Here is a 15,049-nt window from a genome sequence, read left to right as displayed (position 1 = left end):
TGGCACTGACAGAGGCAGCCTGTGAGTCTGATTTAGTGTGTCCCGACTAGAGTGCTAAATCAAACTGTGGAAGATTAACTGTGGCAGTGTTGATCTTCTCTATAGTGAAGACGTGTCCCTAAACATTGTTACACAGTGTTGGTAGCATAGCATGGCAACTTAAGATTTAGCTGCATTTCAGTAGCGGGCAAATAATTTATGAATACAAGGCAAAATTCTGGGTGCAGCAGGAGTTGGGGGAACAGGGCATATATAAACTTGCCTCTGACCATGATTCACCCTTACAGCAGCAGGGTGGGGTTCCAACACAGAACTCAGAACATTAGGCTGAGAGATTAGTTACTGCATCAGCTGGTTTACAAAAGGACTGATTGTTTTGTACGTAATATCCAAGAACACATGGCCTCACCTTGGGTGCATAATCCTTACAGAAACTAGAGGGCTGTGTCTACACTACAGTGATTTGTTGACAGGAATCACTGTTGGGAGAAATCTTCTGACAGAATCCCTGTCAACAGAACACGTCTACACCTAATAGAGGCTCATTCTGTTGACAAACTCTGTTGACAGAGAGTGTTCACACCCTCCAATGGCTCTGTCAACAGAGCGGGCCCCGGGTGACCCAGAAGACAGGCTTTCATGGATGCCGAGCCTTTCCTGGAGCAAAGGCCCCCACCCCACCCCACCCCACCCCAGTGCCACATTCTCTGCCCATGCCAAGGCTTGTATACCTCCCAGAGGGAAAACAAGGCTAGTGCAGGTCTCCCAGGCTTTCTGAGAGAGAGTTTGGTCTTTCCAGTGAGCTGTGCTGCCAGAGCAGCCCCCAGGCGTGTGCTGGCCACACATATTGCTGCTGCAGCTTCTGCTGCACCTCATCCCGGCCATCCTCCTCCTCCTCCTCCACCTCTAGAAGGACAAACCAGACACCTCTCATGAAGAGTACACCCTCCTGGCTGCGGTACTGAGTCACCGGCACCCACACTCTCAGGTTTCCAGGCACATTTGGCAATACACCACCAGCTCAGACTGGTGGGTCTGGCTGGTGATAGGCAAGTGGGATGACCAGCGTTGGCTCCAGAATTTTTGCATGTAGGACACTTTTCTGGAGCTCTGCGCCTGGCTCACCCCCACCCTCCAACAACAGGACACCCACTTGCAGCCCACCATCCCCCTGGAGAAGAGGTCACAAGTGCCCTTTGGAAGCTGGCCACCCCCGAGAGCTACCGCTCCATGGAAAACCAGCTTGGTGTGGAGAAGTCCACTGTCGGTGCCGTCCTCATTCAGGTAAGGCACTCTCAGGCTGCAGGCCCTGCCCAAAGGGGAACCCTGCCCAAGGGGAACCCTCAGGGAGCAGGGGTGGGAGTGTGAGGGGGAGATAGGAAGGGGGGGAAGCCCCAATCCCAGGGGAGTGTGCTGCCCCACCCACACACAGTCCTGCTGCATGGGGGACAGCCTCCCAGTGGGGTGTCCTGAACAGCTCAGGGGGAATGGCAGGGGGACGGGAATACTCTGGGGCCAAGGGTTCAACCCATGTGTCCCACCTCCTCTCCCGACAGGTCATCAGGGCCATCAACTCCCTCCTGCTGCAGCGGTTCATCCACCTGGCTGATGCGGTTGTGGCCAGATTCAACATCCTGGGGTTCCCCAACTGTTTCGGGGCCATCAACAGGACCCATATTCCCATCTATTCCCCAGGCCACAGCGTGGCACTATTCGTCAACAGGAAGGGGTACCACACCATCATGATGAAGGCCCTAGCTGACCACCATCGACATTTCACAGATGTGTACATCAGGTGGGCAGGCTGGGTGCATAACGCAAGGATGCTCCACAACTCTGGGCTGTTCCGGAGGTTGGAGGCAGGCACCTTTGTCCCCCATTGGGAGCTGGCCAATGGGGATGTGGACGTGCCTTTGTGCATGGTAGGGGACACCACTTACCTCCTCATGCCCCAGCTCACAAGGCCATATACTGACACCTGGACCCCACCCAGGAACTCTTTAACATCCGCCTGAACCAGGCTCGGATGCAGGTGGAGTGTGCCTTTGGTCGTCTGAAGGCTCACTTTCACTGTCTACTGGCACGCTTGAACATGGGGGAGGACGTTGTACCTGAAGTTGGGGGAGTGTGCTGTGCCCTCCACAACCTTGGGGAGGGGAAGGGGAGACCTTGCTCCCACCGGGGGAGAAGCCTCCCAGTGGGGTGTCCTGAACAGCTCAGGGGGAATGGCAGGGGGATGGGAATTCTCTGGGGCCAAGGGTTCAACCCATGTGAGAGCCAGGCGCAGCCCAACTGCCAGGTCCATTGAGATTGGCTGTGGATCTGGGAGGTCTTGGGGGAGACATTCTCCCAAGGACCCCAGTAACCTCCCCCAAGGCACCCCTGCGAGGGTCTCAGGTCTGCTGCCCCATCCCATCCCCACCAGGGCCCCTCCCTTTGCCTACTCACCCGTCAACAGCCCCTCCCCAATAACAGGAGACAAGGGCATTGTGAACAAATAAATCTTTACTTCTTAACAGATGAATGTGTTTGGAAAAAAGGGTGTGAACAAAAACTATTTACAAAATGCAGTGGTAAAGAACTATTTTCATTGTGGTTGGGCTTGGAACAGGGGGTGGGGGAGCATCCATAGTTGGCTGGGGTGGCATGGGACAGGAGGTGGCATGCCTCAGTCTAGGGAGGTGGTGGTGGGCCACGACCCTGCAGGGGAGCAGGACCCCAAGCAGCCCTGGCTGCAGGATCCCCTCCCCCTGTGTGTTCAGGGTCCCCGATAGGGCTGGGTTGGGGCTGGGGCACAGGGAGGGGCTATGGTGGGGTCAGCTTGGCAATGGGAGCCTGGGGGGGGCAGGGGGAGCACGTTCAGCAGAGGGAGCAAGGAAGAGCCCAAGGACAGGCTCTATCAGGTGAGGTCCAGGACAGCTGCGGGGAGGTAGAGTGGGGGAAGGGCAGCAGGAGTGGTGGCAGAAGGGGGAGGAGGACAGCAGGGCAGGTGGCTGGGTCAGCTGGTCCTGCCAGATGCCAGTGATGGCGTCTGGGTGGGACATCAGCTGGCCCCAGGCCTGTGCCTGCTACTTGCAGTCCCTTGCCCACCACGCTTCGTCAGCTCACAGATGCCGCTCCAGTATATCAGTGACCCGCCCGAAGCCCCCCGGTCCTCCTCGCCCTGGTGATGGGCCCTCCATCCATGGGCCTGCCTACACCACAGTCGGGCTCTGCTGCATCCCGGTGCCGGTGGTGCTGCTGGCATGCCCGTCTCTGGCTCCTCCGAGGGGGCTGGTTGGCCCTGGTGGAGAGGTGGAGCTGGCCCAGTCCTCTGACCGTCTGGCTGCAAGGGAGACAAAGAGGAGAGATGGTGAGTCCTTCCCGTCTCATGGCCCCTGGGCCCCTCCCACCGCCGGCCCCTCCCACACCCATGCAGCTTGAGGCACTGTCCACAGGCGCAGGTGTTGCCCATGTCCTGCAGGCATGCCTGCGAGCAGAGGGGCGCAATCCACAATGGTGTGTCTGGCATCAGGCCCTTGCCAGTGCGGCTGTCCCACTCTGAGCTGTGTCGGGGGCAGGCTGGCCCTCCTCTCCCCCAAGGTCCTGGGCTGCGTAGTCAGGCGGGGTGGAACACGGCACCTTGCACACATGTACAGGTGCTGGGCTCACTGGGTGGGATCCCACCCAAGCTGGCCCAGTGGGGATCGCAGCATGCCCCATGCCTTGGGGTGTATGGCCCATGGGGTACTCACTGGCAGGTAACTCAAACAAGTCTGGCAGGGCCTGACTCCAGCCTGATCACTAGGGTCCCCTCACTGGCTTGAGATGTGGTGTCACCCTTGGCCTCACCCAGGGTCCCTGGCTGCTGCTCGTCTGGGTGGGATTCTGGCTCTAGGGGAGGAGGGGCTCCTCAGATGTGTCCAGAGGGCTTGACGGGGGGAGGTGTCCTCTACTCAGAGGAGGAGCTCATGCAGTTCCTGGTAATTCAGGCAACAGCCCTCGTGCCCCCGACCAGCAGGCAGCATTCCAGGCCTGGCTATACCCCTGCTGCAGTTCTTTTATCTTCGCCCAGACCTGCTCCATAGTCCAGGCGGGGTGGCCCTGGGCCTCCAAGGTGTTGGCAACCCAGCTGTCGCCTGCAGCATTCCAGTGTTTGGCAGCCAGGTCCAGGAGCACTTTCTCCTCTGCCCAGAGGCTGAGCAGGTCCCGAATTTCAGGGTCTGTTCAGAACACAGCCTGCCTCTTCCTACCCAGGGTGTTTCCTGGGGCTCCTCTCCCCACTCCCTGGAAGGGCCAGGGACATCCCTGGGTGGCCATTTGCCTGCAGTGGCTGCAGGGGGTGGCTGTTAGCAGGCTGCAGGCACATATGCTGGCTGGGCTGCTTGCACACTACTTCCTGGTGTAGGGTTCCCAGGGCTCCTGTACCTTTAAGGCTGGTTGAAGAAGCAAAGCAGAGCTCTGATTGCAGTGGAACGCAACCCCTGCGTAACTCGGGGTTTTACTGGAGTGTAGACACAGCTCAGATGTAAGACTGAGAAGGACCTAATTTGTCATTTAGTCCAGTTTCCTACATTCAAGGCAGAGTTAAGTAATAACTAAATCATTCCTGACAGTTGTCTGTCTGCTCTAACCGGTCCTTTTAAAACTCCAGTGACCGAGATTCCACAGCCTCCCTAGGCAATTTGTTCCAGTGGTTAAATACTCTGACAGGAAGTTTTTCCTAAAGTCTTGCCTAAAACTCCTTTGCTGCCATTTAAATCCATTGCATCTTCTCTTTTCCTCAGAGGTTACAGAGAACAATATTGCACTCTTCTCTTGTAACAACCTTTATGTACCTGAAAACTGTTATGTCCCTCAAGTTTTTGTTGTTCTCTCCTGGACTTTCTCCAATTTATCCACATTGCTCCTGAAATGTGGCATCCAGTACTGGACAAAATACACGCTGAATCTTCATCAGTGTTGAACAGTGAAATAAGTATTTCTCACGTCTTGCTTACAGCACTCCTACCTGTCCCAGAATGCTATGCATGTTTTTCAGACAGCATGACACTGTTGACTCATATAGCTTGTGATCTGTAATACACCCAGATCCCTTTCTACAGTACTCCTTCCTACTCATTTCTCATTTTGTGTGTGAATGTTCCTTCCAAAGTGAAATGCTTTGCATTTGTCTTTACTGAATTTAAACCTGTTTACTTCAGACCATTTCTCCAGTTTACATAATTTTAATCCTACCTTCCAAAAGACTTGGAATCCCTCTCAGCTTGGTAAACTTCCACAAACTTTATACTCTCTACGCCATCATCTGCTTGGTATTTTTTGTGAAGATGCAGACTAAAATGGCTATCCCTCTGAGATTATCTAAATCACGTATCGACATTGAACAGGACCAGGACCAGGACCAGGACCAGGACCAATCCCTGTGGAACCCCAATAAATATGTCCTTCCAGCTTGATTGTGAACTTTGGTAACTATGCTCTGGAAATGGGTTTCAAGCCAGTTATGCGCCCATATAGCAGCTCCAAGGAAGATAATTTCTCTAGCTTGTTTCAAAGACCATGTGACAGTAACAAAAGCTTTTACTAAATTCAAGGTATACCACATCTACCCGTCCCCCTCCTCCACAAGGTTTCTTACCCTATCAAAGAAAGATTTTAGTTTTGCTTGACATGATTTGTTGTTGACAAACCTCTGTTGACTATTGTCACCTTGTTATCTTTTAGGTGTTTGCAAATTGATTGCTTAATTATTTGTTCCATCGTTCAGGGCACTGAAGTTAAACTTACTGGTTTGTTGTTCCTCAGTTTGTTCTTATTCCCCTTTTTATAGAATTACACTATACTTGCCATCTTCCAGGACCCTGGAATATTTACAATCTCTCTCATCAGCAATTTAAGGGGTCTGACTCCTTCACATGGTATATTGCAGGCAGTAGACATGGTGCACATGAATGTATCCCACTTATTTTTAAAGGATTGGTAAAGAGTAGCAGAGCACGCACACTTGCCTGCCCTCCTTCATGTGGCTGTCCTGAGTCATCTTGCCCTGCACTAGTAGATTTGCTGTGGGACTCACCACAGGGTCAGATCCTTTCACACTAAGGGCAGTATTTTGCCCACAACCTGTAAAGAAATTTAGAATCCTCCTGTCTGAAGGGCATTTTAAATAAAAGCATCATCAGGTGAATACTTGTGTCATTCAAACAGAGTAACATGTAGATGAGTTGACTTGTCTCTGTTCAGGTTATGGTAATTGTGCTTAACAGTGGTTATGGTATCACTTAATATAGCTCACAAAGGAAGCACCTGCATTTAATATGAACAATTAGTTTCAAGCTAGAAGAAGAAATCGTCATCAGAATGACATCAGACTAAATATTACTGAAACAATCTGAGTACAGTTATAGTTTTTAAAAAGTAGGAATTGATTGTACTTTTCTCCATTCAATTAAATCATCTCTGCCAGTTTGGAACCATGCATACCCATGACACTAAGTTTAACTTCATCTCTTGATTACGGTCAGATACGCATAGGAAGCTAGATTTCAACTCTACAACTCTCCATGCTATCTGCTGACATGTAATAGCTTCCCATTGAAGGACAAGACACCGCATGGCTGCAAGGACACCTTCACTAATTTCCACAGGCAACCTCAAAAGTCAGGGCCCCAATTATCATGCTTTTTAAAATTACACTTATCCCTTGTTTAATAAGTACTTTACTAATGAGTAGTCGCTAAAACGAGGCACATAAATACCTTCCTTTACTCACTATATGAGAGAACTTCCCCCACTTATATGAGCAGGGTCCCTGGCCGGGGGCAGGGAGACCCGCAGCTGGAGCAGAGCCAGCCATGGGGTCCTGGGAGGCTGGGAGACCTGCAGCCAGCTCCACTTCAGCCGTGGGGGTCCCTGGCTGGGGGCAGCGAGACCTTCAGCCCTGCAGCAGGAGCACAGCCAGCTACGGAGTCCCAGGTGGGGAGCAGGGAGACCCACAGCCCTGTGGCTGGAGCCTTCTCCCTCCCCTCCCTCAGGCATGCAGCTGTCCGACACCCCTGCAGCTGGGGGAAGAGAAGGAGAAGGCTCTTAGCCTGGTTCCTTCCGCTCCGCTGGCGAAAACATGAAACTGATCAGCCATGAGCTGATCAGTTTCTTGGCCCCACAAGCCATGGGGAGACTGGAACCAGCCTGCCCCTGGTTCCCGGATCCTGCCACTCAGGGAGCCAGGAAACTGACCAGCCCTGGTGGTTCCTGGCTGCCCTCCCCTTGCAGGAAAGTTTCAAGTTATGCATGGGTTGCAGGAACAACCCCTGGATAACTCAAGGGTTTACTGTATTAGATGCCCCCGCCCGCCTTGCAGACCTCTCCCTCGGCCAGGTTTTAATCCCCCTCCCGCAGCAGCCCCAAACTGCCCCCAGCCTTACAACCCCCCTGCATCCCTCAATAGCCCCAGCCTTAGACACTCCTCCTCCTCCTCCTCCTCCTGCCGCCTCTCGTCTGGGGCTGCTAGGCTGGGTGGCTCCCCCAGACCTCCTGCTCCCAGCAATTAACTCATGTGTTAAGGTTTCAGCATCTAGGCATAAAGTAATTGCTATCCCTAGTGATAGAGATAGCTACTTCAGATGGCAGCTAGCTCTATTGATAGATATCTGCCTGAGGCAGCAGTGTTAAGAAACTGCAAATGGCTTCCGAAACAGCCACATGCAGCTGGGAAATGCCCAGCTGGCGACCTTTAACAAATCTAATGGGACCCATAGGTTGGGAATCCCTGCTCTACATACATACACTACATCCTATTTCTGGTGCCAAACTATTCAAATACATCAGAAAAGTTCCTAAACTCAATTGGTTTACGTCAAGTTACAAGCACCTGGTACAAACTGGAGACTTTTACATATATTTTAATGGGAATTTAGTGTCGCTCTTATGAGTTTTCACCTACAAGCAGAAATTTGGTAACCAATTGTGCTCGTAGAGCGAGGGATGAGTGTACATATTTAGGGGAGTGAAGATTATTTTCATTTTGGTTTCTAAGCATTCCTCATGCAATCTTCTCTGCAATGTTGAGGGCTAGAAGCTATATGCAGTCACCAAAAAACCCAAGATTTTGCAGTCCTTCTTAAAAAGTGACCTTCTTCAGGATACTTAGGATAACTAATAGGTTATAATGCAGGATAACACTTGCCAGACCTGAAGAAAAGCTCTTTGCAAGCTTTTCTCTCTCTTCACCAGAAGTTGGTCAAATAAAAAATATTGTCCCACTCATCTTGTCCCATAATGCCTTGTGAGATTAGGCTCAAAACTTTTCACAAAAATTGTTCCCTTAGAGTATCACCAGGGTGAAGTTTCAAGCCCCATGATACAGGTCACAATTTTAATATTTTCTAGAAGCTATTTTGTGCCATCACAAAAAAAGTCAGCTCTTGAATGACTGTTTTCAATTACATACCACTAAACCACCTTCTCCCTGAACATACATTTTCAATAATGAACTTTGCACTTGCGATCACAACATTATAGAATGGCATTCTGATATTGTAATCTTTAAAAATCTTTCCAGTCCCTGAAAGACAGGACACTTCATCTTCTAAAAAGAAATCAAAATGCTATCAGTTTCATTTATAATTCCTGTGGCACTTTATAGACTAACAGATATATTGGAGCATAGGCTTTCATGGGCAAAGATCCACTTTGACAGATTCATACACTTTGTCCACAATAGTTTATGCTCCAATATATCTGTTAGTCTATAAGGCACCACAGGACTTTTCATTGTTTTTGCAGATATAGACTAACACAACCAACCCTCTGATAGTTATATGTATATACTCTTGGCTCCTGCTTACTGTATTAGTTACATAGCCTATGTATTTAACTCTGTCATTATACCAGTTGATAGAAATTTATATGTTACTACTGACCAACTTCTGCAGTTGGAAGTAAAAACGTGTGACATTCAAGCTGTTTAAATGGGACCTGTTTGTTCAAATACAGTCCTAAACTTAGGTTACATGAAAGCTTCTCTTTGCAAAATGTAAAATGAGCATGAAATTTAAGGAAACCGAACGTAAATCCCATGTTATTAAAAAAAAAATTCCTCTATGCTTCACTGCTCAGCACTTTGAGCTCGTGGTAGTACACAAATACCTAATACAGGATTTTTTTTTTTTTTTTGGAAACTGACTAATCAAAAGTAAAAGAGGAATCATCATCCAAGCTGAGAAATGCAAAAAGTGAACAAAAGTAGTTTTATTTTAACATTCGTTTAACTTTAATAAACAACATATTATTTGTAACATAGGTAAGATTATTTGATTTTTACCCTGATTTTATCCAGTTGGAAATTTTGTATGATAGCTGCAAGAGTCATCTTGATGAAACTATAATACTCCACATAATGTAAACTCTAAGGTATAACTAATTTGCAGGTGTCTCCACATACAAGTATGATACAGTGATTGTGTGTTTAGTGGGAAAATGTGTCTGCTTACTCCAAAGAAACCAAATATCTAAATTAACCTCTTCAGTCCTGGCTCCCACAGCAGCAGCTCTACTGGAGGGGGGAAAACACAGTAGTATTCTTTCAAGGTTCTGGTCCCATTCAAGGGCAGCACGGGAGATGTTATCTGTCCCACATGATCACATACATGTGAGAGAAGTGAAGTGGTGAAGACTCATCCTCATGATAAACTATTGTAACAAAAGAGGGAGACAAATATATACACATTGTGGCCCAAATTATGGCTGTCTTTCTGTGGAAGTGCTACGGAGGGGAAAATAGAGGGGAGCACTCACTGACATGACTATTAACTCCCAAAGGAAATGCTGTTGGTTAGGCAGTGGGCAGCTGCCCCTAACACTGCTACAAAATACACCCCCAAAACAGCAAGTGCCTGAGGGGTAGTACTAGGAGGAGCTCACTGTTCCTGGTATTTCTGGAGCGCCCTCCCCTCTCAAACCAGTACCAGTAATGTAGTCCTCTCAGGTAAAAAGTTTACCCACCTCTCATTTGGCAAATATGAAGCTTAATTTAAGAGCTTCTCACTCTTCCTTTTAACCCATATACCTACAGCTCCTATTCCTCACACTGATGCGAAGTCTCTCCCCTCCACCACTTTTGGGTACTAGAAGTACTTTCCATCTTTCCCAAGCACTCAAGATAGCTCTCACAACCACGTATTTGACATATTTTTCACAACATTTATCAGATATACTAGAAAGGGTCCATTTGTTAATTAAATTAATATTTTAAAAATCTCCATTTTGTCCAATACACTCAGACCAAAAGAACCATTAAGGCTAAAAGATAAACAGAAAAATCATGTACATCAGGCAGCAGTACAGGGTTCCAAGCCAAAAGCTTCTCCTTAGACTAATAACTTAGACATACTGAATTCTTATCTTCCATGCCAACTGGCAGTCTACTACCCTGATGTTGGGCACAGTAACAGAAACTAAAAATTGTATACAACATTCCAATATGGTCTTATAAAATAGTGCAGTGTATGTAATCAACTAATCACCCAATGTCTATGCTTCCTGTTGGTAAGATCTCTACATTTCTGTTGTAAGCCAGATAATACTGGTGGTTCCAGTCCTCAATTAAGGGCACAGAATTACAATTTGTTTTAACTAAATGTGTATTTTTAACAAAGGAGACTTTCAAAAGTGCTCCTCTATTTCCTTTTCTGGCCAGTTGGTTTTCAGTGAACTCTTGCAACTGTTCTAGAGCCAAGAATACATAAGCCCTATGTAGGAGGAGTGGGTACAGGAGCTGTTGTTCCCTTTTTGAGGTGGGCAGTGACATTGGCTGCAATAGCAGATGCCCCACTATGATCAATGTTAAAAGAGAAAGCTACATCCATGTAGGTTAGAGTAAGAGACCAATCCTTCATTCCTTACGTAAGAAGAACTCTCACTGAAGTCAAGGGGAAATTTAATTCAAGTAAAATAAGACAGACTGGCCCCAACATGAGCAACTTCACGATTTTGTCTCAACATATCTGAAACTTTATATCGTGTTGGCACAGCAGAAACTAAACAGACATTTTCTTCCTCTACTTGTAGAGGTTCAAACTAAGCATATAAACAGATTCACCGAGGGGGGAGAGTAGCTGCACAAAACCCAGGGGCCAGTGCCTCAATTCAAGCAGCGCTAAGGGCTAGTTGCACTAGGCTCCACTCCTTCAGCCCTTGGCCTTACCCTTTCTAGGAGTGCAGAGCTAGGCCCTGCTCCCACCTTGCCTCCAGTTCTGCGGTGGTGGTCAGCCCCACTGTATTTAAATAAAAACCTTCACTTATATACCCCGTTCCTGACATGTTAGAAAAACACCAATGCAACATAAAGCAGTATTACAAAAGTATATCATTACAGAAAGTTATTTTAGTGAAATATCTTGAGCTAAAATACAATAAAAAGCCCAAATGATAGGACATTGCCAGTGTTATGGAGAAGTTTGGGTAGAGAGCTTAGTCAAAGGCCTTTTCTTTACAAAAGCTTAATTTTGACCTACCAGATGGTAAGGCTCTTATTGCTATCAAACTTCAAAATAAGAATTCTTCAACTTACAAATTGAAAAAATATTAGATTAGATTTGTATGAATGTTTTGTATCTGTCATAAATTTTAAAAAAGTAATTATCTAGCTTTCTTGAATGTTTCGTAAATAATTTGATTGTAGCGTGTATATAAACTGCACTCTACATTTTACCCAACACCATGCGTGAAAAACAGCATAAAAACCTCAGTTTTTCAAAGTTTAACTTCACCAGGAAAACATGAAAAAAGTGCAAATTATGTACCCAACATTTCTGTCACAGCTAATTTTTCTGAACATGGCCTGGAAAAAAAGTTTACAGCATATATTAAGAGAATTCTTACAAGAACATATATTCACCTCAATGTTTATATACAATATTTTGCTCAAAGTGCTCACTGCATGTGAAAAAAATGACTGGATAAAAATGTTTAAACAGTGCTTTTTTGAGGGTTTGGGAGGAAAATCCATGTAATACATCAGTTCCATTTCTCTTCTTCAGTCAGTGCAACAAGAGCCTTGCTGTTAATAGAATAGAACTTCTATTGCCATTTGAACTTTAGCTACAGTGGCGCTCTAGGTGTGCCATTAGGAGTAGCTCTTTTATTTTTTTGCATTTGGCTCTGATGCTTTCTAGATCTCACTACTTTCATTCTTACTTCAAATACTTCATGTATGGCCTTGCGGAAACAATGGAAGTTGTAGTCTATTAGTCCTAAAAAGAGACAAAAAGGAAAAAAATCAATTCTAAAACTTTTATACAATACTAAAACACAGTATCAAATTAATTTAAATTTTCCATATTTTATTTGTTAATGTGACTCACTTAACTGGCATGAGCCTACAGTAAGTAAATCTTAATTTTTCATTTACTGTAAAAGCACATTCAATAGTGAAACAATTATTTACAGTGTAGTATCTCATGGTTCTGTAACAGATTAACATGTTATTTAATATGTTTATTAATGATCTGAAAGGCAGAAGTGGAGGAGAGAGAGAAGAACGTAACAAAATTTGCATTTGACAGATTTATTTAGCTTTGGCCTGTTCTACACCTAAAAATTAGATTAACTTAGCTGTATTACTGAGGGATGGGAAAAGTTTTGCATCCTGGGTAACATACCTAAATTATTCTAATTGTCACTGTAAATGTAGCTATGTCAATGGAAGAATTCTTCTACTGTCTTAGTTACCACCTTTCAGACAGTGAATCATCTACACTGATGGAAAAAACCTCTTCCATCTAGATAGGCATCTTGTACTCTGTAGTGACTATAGCTACAATCCCATAAGACAAATTTCAAGGAAACATAAACAAAGTAAGTGAACAGGAAACATGATGGCAAAGGAGATTTCATGTCTATAAATGCACATAAGGCATACTGGAGCAAAATTTTTAAAATACTCATACACCAAACAAGCTTCTACATTAATTGGCTCAGCTCACAGGTGGGGCCTCAGCATCACTGCAGACAGCATAGCTAAGCCTCTGATCAGTATGCAAATATTTTGCAAAGAAGTGAAAAAGATATTAAGTGGCATAAGAAAAGGAATGGTTACTCTTGTAACTTTTTACATTAATGTTGCAATATCATCTGGACTACTGTGTGCAGTACTGGTTATCCAATCTCAAGAAGGGTATTGCTGAACCAGAGGAGGTTCAGAGAAGAGCGAAGAAAATGATAAAGAGCCTGGAAAGATTCACACAAGAAAAGAGTATAATGGAAAAGGTCTTAACACTACAGTGCTAGCACAGCAAAATTTGCATTGTATCTGACAGACTTGCTGTGGAGTTCAATTTCATGATTATTAGGACTTATCTATACTTACCAGAAGATCAACATGCTGGCAGTCAATCTTCCAGAGTTCGATTTTACGCATCTGGTAAAGATGTAGCAAAATCGACCTCAGCTGTTGACCGCTGTACTCCATGCTATTAAATGAAGCAAGGACATCGACACAAGACTAGAGAGGCTTGGTCTTGGTTTTCATGAGGGAAGTAAGTAGCTTCTGATACGTTGATTCTAGCTATGCAAATATTGTAGCCAGAACTGTGCATCTGAAATAGACTTATTTCCCTAGTATAGACTTACCCTTACTGTTAGCACAATTTGTAATATTAAAAATATAAGAGCTAATTCCATCATCATCGCTAAAGAAATCTCAGTCTGACACCACCAAAGATATTAAGCTACCCATTTATACCAATGTCAATCAATTATTCCATGTAGATGAGGTACCCAGTATGACTGGAATTCTATAAAATGAGACAGCCAAGACCTCCAATCAATTCACTGAACAAGGACAACATCAGTACTGCTGATTACTACATAGTGACCTGCTTATGTACCCTAGGGCTGCATCTACACTACGAGATAAATTCAAATTTAATTCAGTTGGCTTGATTTTACCACGTGACTGTCTTTGCTGTAAAGACCATTAGGTCAATTTTGGGTGCACTAATCTTGATATTACAAAACTGCAGTTACCTGATGGGGATAGCATCAAGTTCGAATTCAGAAGTTCGATTAAAGGCATGTATGGAAGCACCACATTTTAAAATCAAATTCACTAGCCTTCAGAGGTGTCCCGTACGTAACCCACAATGTCCCTCTCAGTGCTCCACTGCTCTCCAGTAACAGAAAGAGCCTGAATTTCCAAGCAGGAGCAGCAAGCTTTTAGCTGTGAACTCATGTTAGTATGACAGCCTGAGAAAAGGCTTCTTTCTTTCTATGTTGTTAGCGGTGTGCATGCATCTACCCACTCAAATAGCCCCTGCAAGCAGTTCACTGTCTATATATACTGGCTATTTTTTTCTGCGCTGCCTGGCACCAGCCCCTACCCCACTGTACCACGTGCCAACAAGTCTGTGCTGGGGGGCCTGCTTGCATAACATGCCGAGACACTTCTTCTCAGTGGTTTACATTTGTGTGCGAACCCCCTTCCCTCTCCCACAGGCATCACACAGCCTGGGTATTTCGCACACTCAGCCACATCACGTGGGTAGCCCCTAACCCAACTCAATAAAAGGATGTGCCTGCCCTTTGGTGCTGGCAATGCTGCCAGTCATGTGGGAAAGAGAGGGCTTTGCTGCTGCCATGGGGAAGTCTCCACCAGTGGTTAAGGTACTGGGGGCTTTGCTGCCACGGTGGTGAAGGAACAGCTCAAATGGTCATCTACTAACGCCCTCCCCTTTGGCCCATACTTGGGGTTGCTGCTGCCGCTGGAGAAAAATCTCCCCCAGTGGCTAAAGGGCTTGCTTCCACCGTGGGGAAGAATCAGCTCAACTGGTCATCCAGTGACATCCCCACCTTGGCCCATACCTGGGCTTGCTGCTGCTGGTGGAAAACAAAATTCTTTTTTTTCTGTGATGATGGGAGGTGGGCTGGATGGCCAGTTGAGAATACAGTTGCTGCACCCATGCTGGCAATATAACATGGGGAAACCAACAATTCTCTCTTCTGATTTTCAGTGTCTTCCGCATTATTGCCAGGGATCGACATTATTCTGCATTATTTTTCAGGGATTGGG

General features: G+C 46.1%; 1 protein-coding gene across 2 annotated transcripts in view; it reads right to left on the bottom strand.

Moving 5' to 3' along the window:
- Positions 1-9,215: 9,215 nt before the first annotated feature.
- RRAGD (Ras related GTP binding D) overlaps positions 9,216-15,049 on the bottom strand; it is a 37,106-nt gene continuing 31,272 nt past the window's right edge. For both annotated transcript variants that reach the window (XM_074990891.1, XM_074990892.1), the window contains exon 7: positions 9,216-12,233. In XM_074990891.1, the coding sequence (XP_074846992.1) occupies positions 12,082-12,233 (152 nt within the window). In that variant the 3' untranslated portion in view covers positions 9,216-12,081. The remainder of the gene's footprint in view (positions 12,234-15,049) is intronic.

The sequence above is a fragment of the Carettochelys insculpta genome, chromosome 3 (genome assembly GCF_033958435.1).
Source record: "Carettochelys insculpta isolate YL-2023 chromosome 3, ASM3395843v1, whole genome shotgun sequence".
NCBI classification, from domain to species: domain Eukaryota; kingdom Metazoa; phylum Chordata; order Testudines; family Carettochelyidae; genus Carettochelys; species Carettochelys insculpta.
The sequence above is the reverse complement of the archived record's forward strand: the minus strand, read 5'-3'. Positions and strand labels throughout refer to the sequence as shown.